This window comes from Manis pentadactyla, chromosome 4, assembly GCF_030020395.1.
Source record: "Manis pentadactyla isolate mManPen7 chromosome 4, mManPen7.hap1, whole genome shotgun sequence".
Classification (NCBI taxonomy): Eukaryota; Metazoa; Chordata; class Mammalia; order Pholidota; family Manidae; genus Manis; species Manis pentadactyla.
This window is the reverse complement of record NC_080022.1, coordinates 178,336,197-178,354,043: the sequence shown is the minus strand read 5'-3', so window position 1 is coordinate 178,354,043 and position 17,847 is coordinate 178,336,197. Positions and strand designations below refer to the sequence as shown.

Sequence of the window (17,847 nt, the reverse complement as noted above, 5' to 3'; positions counted from 1 at the left end):
TTCAGATCTTATCTGGAACTATATATTAATTCCTGGTATGGATAAAAATAAAGGTGCTTCTTAATTACTTTACTATTTATGGATTCCAGGAAGGATCATGTTTCCATAAGGCTGACTTAGAAAATTAGCATTTTCTAAATTTATTTGTGTTATCTTGAATCTGCACGAAGGGCAAACTGACCCTTTGAAACGGGATGAACAAGCCTTCTCTGAGTACCCCACTGACTGGCCTGCCAAAGATGAGGGGCGAGAGGTGAGAGTTGATGGCACTGAGGCAAGTGGTGGGCAGCAAGGATGCCACCCAGCAGGACCTGATGAGAAGCAGCGTTTTGTTTTTAATTAAAAACATAACTTTTAAAATGCCTCATTCATTTTTTGTTTTTATAGAATCAAAACACAGGAATTCTTCTTAAATGAAAAACAGAACAGTTTAAACTTTTTTGAAAGCAAGCAAGTTAAAAAAGGAAGCCCAGGCAATTGTCCTTTGTAATTCTGCCAGTTTCAATTTTGATTCTTTATGCAACAAGTATCAGGCAGGACAATAGCATTTGGTCGACGTGAAAGAGAAGAGAGTTCCGAGGAACTGTTTTGCACACGTTTTGGTTGTTCGATTAGCTGATGTCAGCTCAACTACTATTACTGCAGTTGTTTGACAAATGCAAAGAAGAAAATCACAACAGTTTCAAGATCTGACATATCTTAAGTAAGCTGATATATAAGCAGCCCTGAAAATATGCATGACAGCGCTTCTAATTATTTTTGACTAGGTCTATTAGTGTCTTAAATAAAAGGGGAGCATAGGTAAACTTAGATAAAACAAGTTCAATTAAATTAAATATATATGAATAGAATTTATTCAGTGCCCATTATTTGCTCTTCAGTTTTGTTGAAATGATTGGCATTTTTTTCTAGCTATACCCTAGAATCTTATGGAAAGAACCCAACATTTCATGGTTGCAAAGATCATGAAATATTCAGCTTTACGTATGGGTGTTTCCTGGCATTTCTTTGGTAAGTTGCAGCCTAACAGAAGATATCAGGAATGAGCGTAAGAAATAGTCTAAAAGGCTATTGTCATTACAAAGATGAAAGCAACTTTGATGATCAAAAAGAAGTCAATAAAAAAAGACTGCAAATGGCTCCTGAATCCTTCTTTATTGTTCATTTGAGATTTCTTAATTTCCCTACTCTCAATATATTATGGAATTTTCTGTGTGAAGTTTTGCCATGAATTAGAGTGATGTCAACAAAGTTTTACCTGAAGTCATATTTTATCACAGACTGGAGAAGCCCCAGGAGGGAGCACAGTTTCCTGCTTTTAAGAAGCTTGTCATCTTTTAGGTTCAAGCATCTGAGCTATATAGAGGGTGGAGTGACGATCCCAGCTGATCTTCAGTGACCATTAAGCCTATTCAGATTCCCCTTGAACACCACGCTGCCATCTAAGGAGGCATTTTCGTCCATGGCCAAATCTGATCTGCTCTGGTTTCCCTTGCTTTTCGCTGTTCCCTGCCCATGATGGGCTGATGGCATCTGCCACTATGGCAGGTAGAGTAGAGTGTGGAATAGTAGCTCTGTTTCCTGCTATCCTTAATAAACGTACTTTCGCTGTCACTGCTATGTAGTATTTTTTATTAATTAGAAATGTGTAACTTAAAAATTGTCATAAAAGAAGCAAAGGTGTGGAATGCAGATATACCTGGACTTCATCCAGCTCTATTAGGTACTAGCTATATGGTCTTGAATGGGTTATTCAACCTCTTAGCTTTTAATGTGCTATCTGTGAGATGGGAATAATACTGGCTTTATATGGTTATTATCAGGATAAGTGAACTAATAATATGCACAAGTTTCTTGTATAGTGTTTTTGATAAAGTGTAGTTACTATTTCAACCTAGTATTATCCTATTTTGTGATCCTATTATTGACTGTATGGCATAGTCCCTACACAATACATATAGATATGTATATATGCATATCATATATGTACATGAAATATAGATATATCCATGATATGTTTATCATCCAGGGTATATATCAGAAAGTAGGAAGGAATTATAGGTAATCAAGTCAATTCAGTAAGTATTAATACTCAGCATCTATTCGATGCTCACATTTGCCATTTTGTGTAACCCACTGCCTCAGAATCCTGTCTGAAAACATTTCCAGAAGTGGAAAGTTCCCCTATTAGCCTTACTTCAGTGTTTACTCTTCCCACAAGGTCACAATGATCTATCCTATTATTCCTGTACTGAATTTACTATGAGACAACCAAAATATAAACGCCTGTCAGTACCTATGGCAGGTTCTGTGTATACAGACTCGTGACACTTAGAATGTCAGCAGTACTATACCCAACGGCTGAGGACAATGTATTTATGAAGGGTTTCGTTGAGACTTGTGATTGTTATTGACATGTTGTTGACTGTCAAAATTACCACAAAGAATAAGTCACTATAACCAGAAGAATGAAAATAACCCTGTCATTTGAAAATAAAATAGGTCATTAGCTATTGTTATAGCAGGATTATTTTGAGTACTTTAGACTTATTAACATAATGGAAAGAAAGAGGAGAAAGTTAAAACTCCAAAGAAAATACAATTATGTCTCTTAAGTACAATAATGTCCATTTATTTTAATAAGATGACCTGGCAGACACCATTGGCTGCATATCTAGCATCCATTTCCCCCTCCAGGCTATCTTCTCCTAATTCCATCACCACCAGGTAGATCCTGATCAGTCCAGGCTAGTTTTGTTACCCTCTGTCTTCTTGTTAGGGATCGGATATGCTAGGCTGAGCATGTGACCTGTTCTGGCCAATGAGATGCAAAGGGAGGCATGTGCATGTGTGTGCCGGGTAGTTCCGGGAAAGGGGACCCCAGGAAAAGACAAACCCCATCTGCCTCTGCATATTGCTAGGCCTGCATGGATGCCTGGAACTGCTGTGGCCATCGTGGAATCGCTTTCAGGATGTAGCTAACACAGAGGGCAGACCCAGGAGGTTGTCAGAGAAGCAGAGAAGCAGAAGCCCAGAGCCCTATCTCAGCCCTATCCTCAGGAAGCTTACATTATACTGGGGGACAAACAAGAACTATAATATATGTCAGATATCAGGAAGTATAAGATGTGTCATGGGAAACACATAAGCTCCTTGACCTGGACAAAGTAAACAAGCCCACCAGCCAAGCGGTGGAGGCGGGGGAGCGGGCAGAGTACCTGTTCCTGTGACTCCAATTCCTTGTGCTGTAGTTTTTTCTCTGCAGATCGCACTTGATTAGAGCGGTTTTCTAGTTCACCTTGTAAGGCCTGAAACAGTGGAAGATAAACACAGAAACATAAAAATTGGCACTCTTGAAAAAAAAATTTAACCACCTGAACTACCATTAGAAAGGCCTCAGAGCTCTAGGTTATTACGGCTGTTCCAAAGAGCTCAGGCAAATAGAGCAAGACGTTCAATGTCAGGCCCAGATGCCTTCTACTTTAAGAATAACTGGCATAGAAAATTCCAGATATATAAAAGAGACACATAAGCAGGTGTCAATTCATTTTATAAAAATGTCTCTTATATCCTGGCATAGAACCAGAAGCATGCAATAAAGTATAAAAAGATATTGTTAATTAAATAGCCCTATTGGTAAGCCTGCAAGGTACTCCGAAAGGTGTTGTGACAGCTAGGAACTGTAATAGTGGACCAACATGACAGTTTTCAAAATTATATCACGGTAATTTGAGTTAATTATAGTAACTTTAAAGTCATTGATGAGGGTGTGGGATTTGAGGAACCTGTAAGAAGTAGACAGAGATGAACTCTTTCAGTTGCCAAGTGTCTGTTGGGAAATAGAATTCAGGTTAACATGGGGAACTTTGAAACCACCAAGATCAATAATTATTACTGCATCAATTACCATTTTGAGTAACGATGTGAACTAGAAAAGAAATGGCATCTATTCAAACAGTCTAATGTAATTATAGATACAATACCTAGTTACAAAGAGCAGAACATGTGGATCATAACTGCAAAGATGCCAAATAAATTCTCAAAATAACATTCATTCCATTAAGGCTACTGAGTTTCTGCTCTGTCAAGAATTGTGATAGGTACTCTAGATAGAATAGTGAAGGAAAGGGGAAAAGCAGACAAGCTTCCTCAGGAAACTTACATTATACTGGGGGGCAAACAAGAACTATAATATATATCAGTATCAGGAAGTATGTGTCAGTGATAAGTGCACAAGAAAAATAAAGCAGGAAAGGAGGATATTCCAGAGCTGGGTGAGGGAAGGGTGCTGCAGTTTTAAACAGAAGGCCCAAGAAGACCTACCTGCACAACGACTTGATGGGGAACAGAGAGCAAGTCACACACATATTGCAGGAAGAGCCTTCCAAGCAGGGGCCACACTGTATGTGCAAAGGCCCTGAGGGGGCATGTCTGAGGAACCCACGGAGCCAGTGTGGAGAGTGAGCAGTGCCAGGGACTTAATAGGGGTCAAGTCATATTGGTCACATGAAGCTCAGAGGGCAGTTAGGAACTATATTTTAATCAGCAGTAGATGGGAAGCTACTGGAGGTTTGTGGGCAGGTGTTGCCTCGGCTGCTGTGAAGAATAAATGAAGAGGGATAAGGGAAGAAGCAGGGAGGCAGGGCAGAGGCCACTGCAATATACTGGGAAAGGATGATGGAGAACTGGTACAGGGTGATGGCAGCTGGGGTGAAGGAAGTGTCAGATTCCTGACATATTCAAAGACAGAGATGATGGCCTAAGGCGTGGATGCAGAGCATGAAAAAACCAAATGGAGACCCCAAGGATTTTGGCTTGAGTGGGTAGAAGAAAACAGTTGGGGAAGGTTAAGGGGATGCGGGTGTAGGGAGAGATCTGGAGCTCAGCCTGGGCTATGCTGACGTGGAATGCCCATCACACCCACCCACGTGCAGATGTCCAGTTGCAGTGGTGTAAGAGGCGTTCAGATGAAGTGTCTAAGTCAGTGTCTGTCAGTGTCTTTCTAGGCAATGGCAATCTTTTCTATATACAGATACACAATGGTTCTTAACCTTTTCTGGGGTTCTAGATTCATCTGAGCATGTGAGGAACGCTTATGTGGTCACTCCCCACATGGAAACCAAACATGCTGATGACTTTTGCCTCTGATTTCAGGGAGTCTACACATTGTATGATCCCCATCCATGGATGGGCCCCAGGCTAAGAACATCTAATTTGAAAACTAAAATGGTTTGAGAATGAGGTTAAAAGCTTTAGGGGTTCTTTTGAAACTATACTTGATTATAAAATCCACAACTCAACCAAGTCTGACAGCTTAAAACGCCTTATTCTTGTTTATAATTCTGTCACTGTGGTCTCTTTCCAAAATGATGAATGCAATTGTTCCTATGTTTGTTGATCAAGTAACATTTTTTCTCCTTTGGATAGCGACCAATCACTAGGATCCCATCAGCTTCTCTCACGGCATAACTGGGGAGACTGATGACTACTGTCCAGGGAAGACTATGTGCCTGTGTTTTTCTGCCCTTTTTCCTGTTCTCCAATCCACCCTCAAACTGCCCGCAGAGTGATCTTCTTAAATCTAAATCTGATTATGTCATTCCCCCACTGAAGTGTGTAAGCGACGCGCGCGAGCTGAGATGCAGCTGCCGCTCCCGAGCGGAGCAGTCAGGGACCTTCACCTGCTGGCTCGGCCGCGCTGCGCCACGGGAAGCCCTCGAGGCCCGCCGCTGCTGCCACCATCCACGACAACAGGGACGATCGCCGGCTCAACGGATTTTATGCAACCCCGGGCGGCAGGTATTACTGCATCTAGGTGAGGACATAGCCGAGGCGCCGTGGGTTGCAGAGCTTGCTCAGCTCTGCGGGGCTGGGACTCAGGCGCCGGGCTGGAGTCTCAATGCGCTGACTTCGAATTCGGCGTGTCGCACTGCTCCGTGCTCTCTCTCCCCCCTGTATCTACTTTGAATTTTGTTTCCGGAAGCTGCCCCACCTGCTCTGCGTAGTGGCGTGAACTCCCTGTTCATCCTGAGAATTAAGTATGGACTCCATTGGGCTTCTATCCATCTAGTATTTAAGAGAATCAATTTCCATGTCTAGGTGAGACCGAGAGCGGCTGAAGCTCAGGGCTCTCTCCTCTTCATGTCTGCCAGCCCAGTGCCAAGCCAGCTCAAGGCCTGGCACCCACCTGACACTGACTTCCTGTGTGTGGAGGGAACTAGTAGACAGGCGAACTGTTCTCCCTGAGTGAATTCACTTCCATCACCAGGGCTTCCGGCTGTCCTTAGTATGGCACGTCCACCCTAAGGTTATCACGTGTCTTGAAATACAGAATATACAAATGTATCTTACAAATGGCTATTTCTATACACGTTATGTATGTATATAAATGATATTATTTATAATATGTTGTCTGCCTTCTGCCACAGTAAAAAGGTAACAATCCCTTGATTTATTTTTTAGTTTTTATTTTTACTTTACAGAAAAAAGTAAAGGAGATGTGCACCTCCTCTGTCTTAACAAATGTTCCCTATCTCCTGCATTGTGTCCCTCCCCTCCACCAGCGGACGCTGGGAGTGGCCCACTTAACGTCCCGTCTCCCCCTCCCATCCCCTAGCACACCTGTCTCCTGCCCCCACTACTCTCCAGAGCCCAGTTTCACCAGTCACTTGGCACCTCCCATAGGCCAAAGCCAGAAGCCAGTTTTCTTCCTCATTCTAGAGCAGCATCTGGCCCTGCTCATGCCCTGATTGTTTTTTGCCCTTCACTTTTTAGGAAATCGTTGCGCAGAGCGAAGCCAGGGAGCTGAGCGAGAAGGCTGAGGCAGAACTGAAGAGCAGACACGGTGAGAGCTGGCAGGGGGGCCGTGGACGTGGGGATGGGAGGATGTCGGCGGGAAGAGGGCTTACAGGTATCACAAAGCTTCAACACTGAATGACCACAGAGTATGACACCGTGAGCTGACCAAGGGGCAAGGACTGTGTCAGAGGAGGGGGCAGTTGGTTTTGCACAGCCTGAGTTTAAGGAGCTGATGGATTTCCAAGGGAACCAGTCACACAGTGGAAGGGTCTTGGATGAAGTGCAGATGGGGACACTTCCTTGGAGAAGTAAAAGGAGACGAGAGTCTATGGAAAAGGGACTAGTGGTTACCAAAGGGGAGGGGGTGTGGAGGGAGAAGGGGATCAAGGGGCACTATAATTGCCGATCACAATATAGGTAGGTCACAGGGAAGACAGTACAGCCTGGAGAAGACAAGTAATGACTCTGTAGCAGCGTAACTACACTGATAGACAGTGACTGCAATGGTGGTAGGGGGGACTTGATAATATGGGTGAATGCTGAAACCACAATGTTGTTCATGTGAAGCCTTCACAAGTTTGTATATCAATGATAGTTTAATTAAAAAGAAAAAAGAGAGAGAAGAGAGTCTAGAACCTGACCCTTGGGTGACACCCTAGGGTAAGACCAGGCAGAGGGGGGCAGGCCAAGAGGGCTGGTAGGAGAGAGTTCGGAGGGCAGGCGGCCCCAAGAAGCTAGTATTATGGGACTCTAGCTAACAGAGTTCCTAAGGAGACAAGTAACGGAATTAGACCTGGTCCTTTCTCCATACCTTGCACAGGGGAGACTATGAAGTCTACCATATTTTATCAATATTATTAAAATGGAAGTGAAATTACATTTGCTTTTCAAAATGGTATCACTTTTCAAATTTGTTCATATTTAACTAAAGATGTAAACCTAAGATGATCTTTCTAAGGTTAATCAGAGAAAGCAGTAGGTCTAGAAATTAATTTCATTATCTATTGAAAATCAGTTAAAAAAACTGAAGAGTAACCAAATAATATTCCACTCTCAAAAAAGTTAAAATGTCCTAGATGGAAGGAAAATGACAGTTTATATTGGCAGCTGTTTCTGGGTCTCATATTCTAACAAATTATTAGACTATTAGAGTTCCAACCTCAGAATCTGACATAAGAATATGTGAATATGACCACAATTACTCAAAGCACAAGAAGGAACATTCTTGTACATTGTGGCCTCTTTATTCAAGACCTTTGAATTTGACACCTGACACACACAAAAAATCACAGCTTTTCATTTATTCCTGAGAAAAGTGCAAGGTAATTAAAGAACAGAATGTCCAACACTGGGTAAAAAATGTAAAACAAAACCCAACTTGAGCAGTTAAACTGTTTATTCTGCAAAATTATTTCCTCATCTCTCAGCACTGCAGTGTTGATTTGCATCATTACTGAAAAGGCAGCCTTTTCTCCCAGTGAAACCTGCCTGTAAGTGCCGGTTAAGTCGGCTGCTGCGGGAGGCTGCACTGTGCTGACTTCCAGAGAGCTTTGTGTTGGCCGGGAACAAGGATGCCACTTTGGGAAGAAAACTGTAAACGACATAGTAAACTGTAGTACAAGGATAATGAGGGTATACCATGTGCTTTAGAAAGGAGCAGATCATAGGATAAGTAAGTTTGTTTGTTTGAAATAAGAAAATAGAGTAACTTAAAGTATAAAAGATTTAACGTGTTAATGGATTTTGCAGGTGACGAGAAGCCCTCGTAGTTAAGGTGCCCATGGAATGGAACCTGGGACAGCAGTAAAGCTCTCCTGTTCGTTTGGGGAATAGAAAGAGTATTATGGTCAACGCTATTTGGAAAAAATTTATGAACATGATTCAAAACAAGCCACCCAATTTGTAAAACCAGCATTAAGGAATATTATGTAGTCTTACTGAAAACCAGTTTTTCTTGTAGTCCTGAATAAATATGAAATGATGGCAGATACATGCCTTTTAATAATCAATAAATGAGACAAAAGTTCATTTCAATTATGAAGTGGTTAAAAAGTTAATAAAGGAAACTTCATTGAAAGGGAGAAATACTGTGCTATAATGATAAAAAAGAGTCAAAATGTTCCCAGTGTATAAGGCATATGACAGACAGGATGGCTTTTAGATTTAGTATTTCAGTATGACCAGAAGTCATTTCTGACTTTGCTTTTGGTCAACCTTTCCGCCAGCTCCCCAAATGGTTGTACAGTAGGCTGAACATACAAATTTGTCTTCAGCTCAGATATCACCAAGAATATCTCTACTCCAGGTTCTCACCAGAGACTACAATTTCAAACTCTCTGCTTCTCCATCTTTAGCAAAACCTCAGTTGTGAGCAATTTGGAAAATTCCATTTGTAAATCAAAACAGAATCAACCCAAAGAAAACAAAATCTCTATTTGAAAAGATAAATGCACCCCTGTGTTTATTACTACATTATTTACCATAGCCAAGATATGGAAGCAACCAAAGTGTCCATCAGTAGATGAATGGATGAAGAAGATGTGGTACATATACACAGTAGAATATTATTCAGGCATAAAAAAGAAAGAAATCCTGCCATTTGTGATAACATGGATGGACTTAGAAGGTATTATGCTAAGAGAAATGAGTCACATGAAAAAGACAAATACCATATGATTTCACTTACATGTGGAATCTAGAAACAAAACAAAACAAAATGAACAAAACAGAAATAGACTCAAAGACAATGGAAGTGACTGGTGGCTACCATGGGGGAAGGGTTGAGGTGAGTGGATCAAACAAGTGAAGGGGATAAAGCAGCATGAAATCTCAATCATAATATAAATTAGTCCTGGGGATGAAAGTACAGCATAGAGAATATAGTCAATAGTTGTATAACATCTTTCTATGTTGACAGTAATTACACTAGTGGGGGTGAGTATTTAATAATGTATGTAACTGTTGAATCACTGTGTTGTATACTTGAAACCAGTATAATATTGTATATTAACTATACTTTAATAAAAAAATGTATCAACAGTAGAAAAGTCACCCTTCCCCTGAATTGCTTGTTCTAGAAATGTGATCAGCAGTGTGAAGTTCAGAGGCAAATTCTCTCATCCATTTTATGCTATGCAGACTATAGAATTTTGCCCTCCTACTTTTCAAGAATTTTCAAACCAGCTCTCACAGATTTGAAATTTAATTATGCTTCTGCCTCATTCTGTACACGCCAAGTTTTGGCAAAATGCTTGTGTCTCGCCTCTTCACAAATGATCATGAGGCTGACAGGCACATTTTTCTGGACCTGCTGTACACGGAGGGGCAAAGGGTGCACAGATCCTCCCCTTGGTTCTGACCCAAGTGGGGATCTTGAATATTAGGCTGTTCTTTTATTTAAAGGGAGTGGATTAAAGCATATGTAATAAAAAAGATGGTAGTTTAAGTTTCGTCCTGTATAAATATAAAACCGGGGTCCTCAGAGTTGTTGATTTTGAGGACTTTGGAACAAGGAAGCAGATAAGCCACCGCTGGGCAAGGTGCAGAAGGAGCCTCCTTAGCAGCAGGCTCCGCATAGACACGGAGTTTTAACAAGAAAAAAAGCAGAGTATTTGCACTAAAGATGCTACTAAAAAGAAGTCAGTCTGGCAAACTTGAAAACTGGTGAAGCTGGATGATGGGTAGGGGGGGATTCTGCACACTGTCCTCCCTACTTCTGTGTATGTTTGAAAGTTTCCATAAAAAAAAGTAGAACAAAAATTATAAAGCTTTTCCTACTTAAAATACATGCAGTCACTATATCTTTCTTTTCACGAGGTTTGGATTTACTATCTTACTTTCAAGAAAACAGATGATTCATTCATCATTCAATGGGTAGGAGAGATGTAGAAGGATTTCCCTGGGTTTATTTTGGAAATAGAGGGAAGGAAGCAGGGAGTTAGATGTTCATATTTTGAACTAAGGAGACAAGCAGAAAAGGAAGACATTTATATTTTTATTGATATAAGTTATATACAGTAAAATCCCAGGTTTTTAAAAAATAGTAATGGTATGTTTTCTATTTAAAACACGTAATAAGATTTAAAAGTTTGTGTCATAAAATATGTTAAGATTCTAAAACGTTGATATAAACCATCTTCCACTGATTGGTTTATCCGTCAAACAGGAATGATACCTGATCTGTGATGACAGCGAGGAGTCACCAGTTACGAAGGGGAATAAGGATTATCTCATTTAAACCTCAATTGCCTTTTGAACAAATGCCCATGTGTGTTGAAGTCACATTATGTCAGTTTACAAATGGTGTTGAAGATGTTTCTGATGATTAAGTTTCCTTCAACATGTAAATTGATGCAGAAACAACAGTTTTTTTCTATTACTGCTAAGTGAAAGTTAAGGGAAAATAAATAAATGCAACAAAATCTCCCTATTATGTCAGATTTGTAAACTTATCTTTTTTTAAATCACATCTTAAACAACAGGGAAGACGCAAGAAGACCAAGCCCCCTTCCCAAGATGAGGAGATACAGATCAGGGGGCTGGGGAAGACGACACAAGGGCAGGGAGCAGAGAGTGACATTTTTACTGGGTGGTCTCACTGGCTATTTACAGAGGCCACTAGAGCTCCTGCTTTATTTATTTATTTATTTTTAAGTAGGCTAAACCTACTAACAAAAGTAACAAGTCTTCTGCAATGGAAATGCCAGTCAAGATTTCTTTTAAAGTGATTTCTTCATTCAGACCAAACCCAGGACGAATAACAAACCATAAAAACATTTTATTGGTGATTCTACAGTGATGGAACAGGGGCCATACTATAGATCTAAAGAAAGCTAGAACCACAATTGCTGCAGAGGCTACTAACATATTCAAAACACAACAGTGTAATTTTTTTTATGGCCTATACTCAGGTTTTTAATTTTTTTTTTGCATTCCAAGTAAGCTTCTTTTTTTCTTTTTTTAAACCATCATAATTCAGTCCCTTGTGATATTGGCATGAAGAAAGGGAAATCTTTGGGGTTTCAACCCAGTACATATGATACACTTCTCATAGGGCAAAATTCCTTTTGGATAGAAACTTTTTAGTCATTGTTGCAACAAACCGCTTGTATGAGAAACTGCACTTGGTAGAGCTATCGCTACAGTCCTTACGAGGCTGCTGATTCAACATAAAAGGCAAAAGTATTGTGGCCAATATGAAAAACAAGTGTTTTCACCAAAGAATAAGCAGGTTTTCACTTTTTCTCTTTTCATCTCTTTTTCACCTATGTTCTGTCCTTTAAAATTTCCTAAGTAACTTCCTTTAAAAGTTCTAAAAATGCATTTTTTAAGAAGTTAGTGTTCCCTTGTCTTAACAGAGGTTCCAAGAAAATAAATGTTTTTCCAAGACTTTGATGATCTAAGGAAGCTGGAATCTCCTAATGCGCCTCATTAACGTTTCTCTAGTCACACACAAGACCATCCTGACATTACACGTCTCCTTTAAAGCAGCCAGTATATTTCTACTCAGGAAATTCAAAGCACATTTCCTACCATCTGTCACTCCAGACAGCTTCACTTGGGAACAAGTTCTTATCTCGGCTGGTAGAAAGCTAGGATCAAGTTCAAGAACCACTGCTAGGATTTCTCAAGATCATGGAGGAATTTCCCCATCTGGCCGGTGTGATAAGCACTTAAACTTGAGTTCAGTCCCTGCGGCAGAGTGTAACCTGCTAAAGCCTCCAGGCCACGCCTCTCCTGGGCACGCCCAGAGGAGAGGGAACACTCCTAAGTCATTCATTTAGATTTTGATTTTCTTAGCATGGCTAATCATTCACACGCACTACCCCTTGGGCCTGCAGCGTCATTCCAGCCCCCTCCAACAAACCGTGAATTTCTCCTCTGTTAAAACTGAAGTCAAGATTCATTTCTTCCATGAAACGTTTCAATGTTCTGAAAACTCCTACTTCTCAATATGTCATAAGTACATAACATATAACTATATAACATATTTACATACTCACTGTATCAGAAATTCATCTGACTTTTCCCTGCATTTAAGACGATAAGCTTCACAAAGATAACAAGTTTCCTCCCCCATATTTTTAAAGTGATCTCTGAAGTGCTTAGTAAAGTGTTGACACTATGGCAACAGTATGTTCTGGAAACATTAACCAATAACATAAAGATCAAGATGCCTTTCATTTAAAACAATAGGAGTAATGCCACTAAAATTTCTCCAGGTTTCCTTTTTGTCCCCCTTAAACCACAGAACTACATTTCCTCTTACTCTGACCCCAGACAAAAATATCCGAACTTTATGCAGTTTGCGCCCTCAAATGTCAGAAGGGGTGTCCCTTCTTGTGTTCTCAAGATAGCACGTCTCTCAGCTTCCTCACTGCTCTCTTTTCACATTCCTTGGCATCCATCACGACTGCTGGTCTCTCTCCTTCTGCTGAGTGCCTCTTGGCATCCGCACGGGCACACTTGTCTTCACGATGCTGCCCCTCTGAAAACCAGCCTCCGTGCTGTCTGAATGGTGTTCCGGAGAATGTACGCTGAGCGGGAAGATACTCTCCTGCTCCCTCTGACCTGCATAGTCTTTAATTTGGTAATGGCCATGTTTCTCAAGGGTCTTACTACATTACCCATATTTCTCCTCCATCAGCTAACTCCTCCCTCATCTGCAAACTGATTTTGGTCTCCAGCATCCTATTAAACTTGCTCTCTGCGAGGTCAACAACAGTCCTTTTATTGCCAATCCAGTGGCCTTTCCATATCTTTACTCTCCTTGACTTTCTGTGGGAATGCTTCAGCACTGTTAGAATGTTCTCCTTCTATTTGACACCACAAAATCCTGGTTGTCTCCATCCCTCTTCACAGGCTTTTTGCTCCTCGTCATCCTTTTAATTATGGATCTTTCCCAAACTAGGTTCTTGTCTGTCCACTCTTCTTTCCATATAGTTTTCTTTGGCTCATTAATCAGTTTCATAAATTAACAGTAGTATCTCTATAATCTGGGCATATACCATTTGCCAGGCACTGTCCAGATATGGCCCTCAAAAAGCATCAAATCTAATGTACATGACAAACTTATAAAGGAATAACTATAATACACATAAGCAGTGCTAAAGAGATGTTACCAAACACTGAGTGTGAACATAGGAAGAGAGTAACGCGTGTTGGGAAAGCTTGGAAGAGAGAGGACGCGGCGTCAAGGAGGTAATGTGTGACTAGAGAATGTTTGCCAGGAGGAGAGAGGAGGGGTCCGCAGAGATTCAACAGGGAGAAGAAGGCGCGGCCATACAACCCAGCAGGGGGCCCGGAGCCTAGGATGCGTGGCAAGCAGGCCATGGGCGCTGACCCAGGAAGGACAGACTGCGGTTACACAGAAGGCCCATGGCTGGGAGGTCTGTAGACTTGATCCCGGAGCAACGGGGAATCATAAAAAGGCCCAAGGTGGTCAGGGTGAAAACAGAGGAAGAACACACAGGTGGCGGTGAGGGAGGTGATGGCAGCGAGGCCCAATGGAAGCTACTGAGGAGTCTTCACAAGACACGTGGGTGAGTCTATGGGACGGAATCGGGGAAAGGCTGTTTGCACGCTGCCCTCTCAGTAAAAACCAGACCAGAAAAACGTGCCATAAGCCTCATGATCACTGGTGAAAGGCCAGGCACAGGTATTTTGCCCAGGCTTGGAAATACACATGAGATGGAACACCTTAAATTTCAAGTCAGTGAGAGGTGGTTTAGAAATGCTAGAAAATCAAAATAATATAAAAGCACAGTTTTGTAGCCTGCATAACATAGAACATGCAGGAGACTCTGCATTAGGAATTCACTCTACCAAGGCGAGGAGGCCCATTCGGGGCCACTGTGACGACGTGGCAATGGGCTGGGCTGGAGTAGAAATGGCAAGAAGTGGAGAACTGGGGCCTTTCCATACGGGGAAGCAGGAGAGCCAGAGGCAGAACGACGGGCTTGGGAACAGCATGAACGTGCCAGGCACGAGAGGAGGAGGTTCGAGAGTGGCTGTGAGGCCCCCAGCATACCCTTTAGGAGGCTGCCGTTAACTAAGGCAGGAAACACAGTACATTTAAAACATGGAAAGGAAGAGACAAAATAAGTTTCTGTGTGACACAGATTCATAAATTAACAATAGTATCTCTACACTACTGTTATACTGACAACATACTCTGATAGGCCACAGTGCCAGTGGCCTATCAGAGTGTGTTCCAAAGAAGGAGCGGAGGAGGAGGCAGGTTCGGGTCAGGGGGCATGTGAGTTCGGGATTGAGTGGGGACCGTGACCCCCAGCTCTCCCTGCCCAGTGGGCAGTGGAAACACCAGGCCGAAGTAGAGCTTTCCTGCTGCTCATGCCAGAGCTCATCTGCAGACCCACAGCCTCACTGGTCCTCTGCCCTGGCATCTCCAGCTGTCCTACGGGTGCTCATGGCTGCCTCACCATCATCTCAGACTCAGCAAGTCCGAGACCACGCTCATGTTTCCCCCTCAGCCAGCGGCCCTGCCGTTCTCCCATCAGCGGCCCAGCCATCCTTCCGGCCCCCGGGTGCAAGTCGGTCAGTCCCCTGTGAGTCCTCTCTTTCAGTTCTCACTCCTACGGAGTTGCATGAATTCTTCGATTTCCGTTTGGAATGACTCTTCATTTCTGCACTCCGGGACTCCACCCTTCCCAGGAGCGTCCTCCTGCGCCCCACTGGAGGACAGCCTTCTCTCCGAGACTCTCTTTTGCACGCCATTCTGCATCTCTGAAGACGTGAACACCTGACCGTCTCTCACCCCTTCGGGACTAGAATTCCTCCACCTCGTCTGGAATCTCTTCATAATCGCGCTCACTGCGCTCAGATAACGCATGAGCTCCTGCGGGCCAGGCACTGTGCTGACACACAGCAGCTCTCCAGACTCCCTTCCCTTCCCAATAACCCTGAGGTAGAAGCTGCACTTCAAGGCAGCAGCTGAGGCTCCCGCAGGGTGCCCTCCGAACAGTCCTGAAGAGAGGCAACGCCTGCCTCTTCAGCGCCCTCGCCTCGCCTTGGCTGCTGCGAGGCGACTGCGCGCCGTGGGCCTTTGTTGCTCCTCTTTGGATCTAGAATGTGTTCTTCTGCCTGTGCTATTAGCCTCCAGTCACCCAGAGTGATGTGGGTTTGGTTTTAAGATACTGTCTTTACCTTAATTTATTTCAATATATGAAAAGCAGGAGGAAAAAACAAGTTTCTGCGTCACAGATTTAACAGTAATAATGATGTCAATGGCTCACCTCTTGGTGTCAAAAGAGAAGGGATTACACTATGTTATGGGTTGAACTACATCCCCCCAAAAGATATCCTGAAGTTCTAACCCCCCAGAAACCTCAAAACATGACCTTATTTGGAAATGTAGTTAATTCACGTGAGGTCACACTGGACTAGAGTGGGCCCTGAATCCAACATGACTGACGTTCCTGCAAGAAGAAAAGAGACACACAGAAAGAGGTTGGTCATGTGACAGTGGAGGCAGAGATTGGACAGAGATGCCTCTAGGAATGCCAAACTTTGCTGGAAACACCAGAAGGTAAAAGAAGCAAGGGCAGGTTCCTCCCCAGAGACTTGAGAGAGAGCAAGGCTTTGCTGCACCCTCATTTCACACTTCTAGCCTCCAGAACTATGAGACAGTAATTTTGTTATTTTAAGCCACCCAGTTATGGTGGCCCTTGGAAACTGCTACACATGGAAAGGAACTTCCCTGTTTTTTTTTTCCTGTTCTCTCTGAATCACTACAACACAGACACAGACACACACACACAATCCTTCTGCACTACCCAGTTCTACCCATGTGAGGACTAACAATATTTTCATTATGAGAAAATCTGGCATTAGGGGAGTATTATATTTATTCATTTATATTCCTATAATTTTGTCTACATGGTCATATCAGGTTACAGAAGGAGTCATTCCCACATAATGTTGGCACATTCCTAAATGATGAAAGAGAAAATGCCCGGGATGTGGAAGTAGGTGAGCCTGTTTCCGGTGCTTTCACATTCCTATAGGGGATGGAAGTTATATATAACAGATAAAAGTGTTTTTCTTTTTCTTTCTCTCTCTCTTTTACCTTAGGACACTGTGATATCTGGAGTCAGTACATATGAGGGAAGAAGTTTAAAACTTTCCATTTAAACCACTTAGAATGAGAGGATTTACAAAGATCCTGTTTAATGTTCAGCTGACACATTGTCAAAAACATTTGTCATGCGCCCTTTTGAAGTTTCTTGCACTCCCTTTTAGTTATTAAAGCTTGGATTGCAGTTAGATATCAACAACAAAGCATACACGTGATAGTGTTTTTATAGTCAGTCTTTCAGTTTGATTTCTGAAAGACTTAGCAAAATTAAATTCTCCTGATCAGAAAAAATGATTAGTGACCTAGTTTTCATGTTGAATGCACAACACAGTTGATTTCTGACATCACTTCTAGACCTAGAGAAAATGTAGGTGACTTGGAAATTTCATGCCAGTGTTTTATAATGCTCCAAATTGTAACCATATTCAGATATAAGAATGTGCCACTTCAGGCTGTAATTCTTTCAGTGCAAATTAGGAAATAGTGACCTACATTACTGAGATTTCTCTGGCAACTTAATTCCTAATATAAATTTCTTCACATTGAGAATACCTCCAGTTCATATTTTCACAGGAGGAATCAAAACTCTTTCTAGATAGTTCAAACTGAATAGTATTTTTTAAGTATATACAGTATGTTAGACATTATATAGGAAGCAAAAAGTTGGGCAAGATATGGTCTCACCTTTTAAGGAGCTTACACTCTCATAGAAGGTATGTGATAAGGACAAAAAGCAGGGGAGAACAGTAAGTGTCTTAAGTGTCCAATTGAAAGAACAAAAAGGAGAAGGGAAGGACAGAGGAAGAAGTTCAAAGACACCACAGAGAAGCAAGCAGATAAAAGCAGGATGTGAAACAACTGACTTGATTTCTGCAAGAAGTCAATAGTGTGGAATAAAAAGGAAGGGTCTGCTTTAGACTGGACAAGACACATAACATGTTTATAAGATATAT

The 17,847-nt window shown here is 42.0% G+C and overlaps 1 protein-coding gene across 6 annotated transcripts in view; it reads right to left on the bottom strand.

Annotated features, from left to right (window-relative positions):
• CEP112 (centrosomal protein 112) overlaps positions 1-17,847 on the bottom strand; it is a 405,933-nt gene that overhangs the window by 37,738 nt on the left and 350,348 nt on the right. For all 6 annotated transcript variants that reach the window (XM_057501633.1, XM_057501632.1, XM_036899724.2 and 3 more), the window contains one exon: positions 3,219-3,308. In XM_057501633.1, the coding sequence (XP_057357616.1) occupies positions 3,219-3,308 (90 nt within the window). The remainder of the gene's footprint in view (positions 1-3,218; positions 3,309-17,847) is intronic.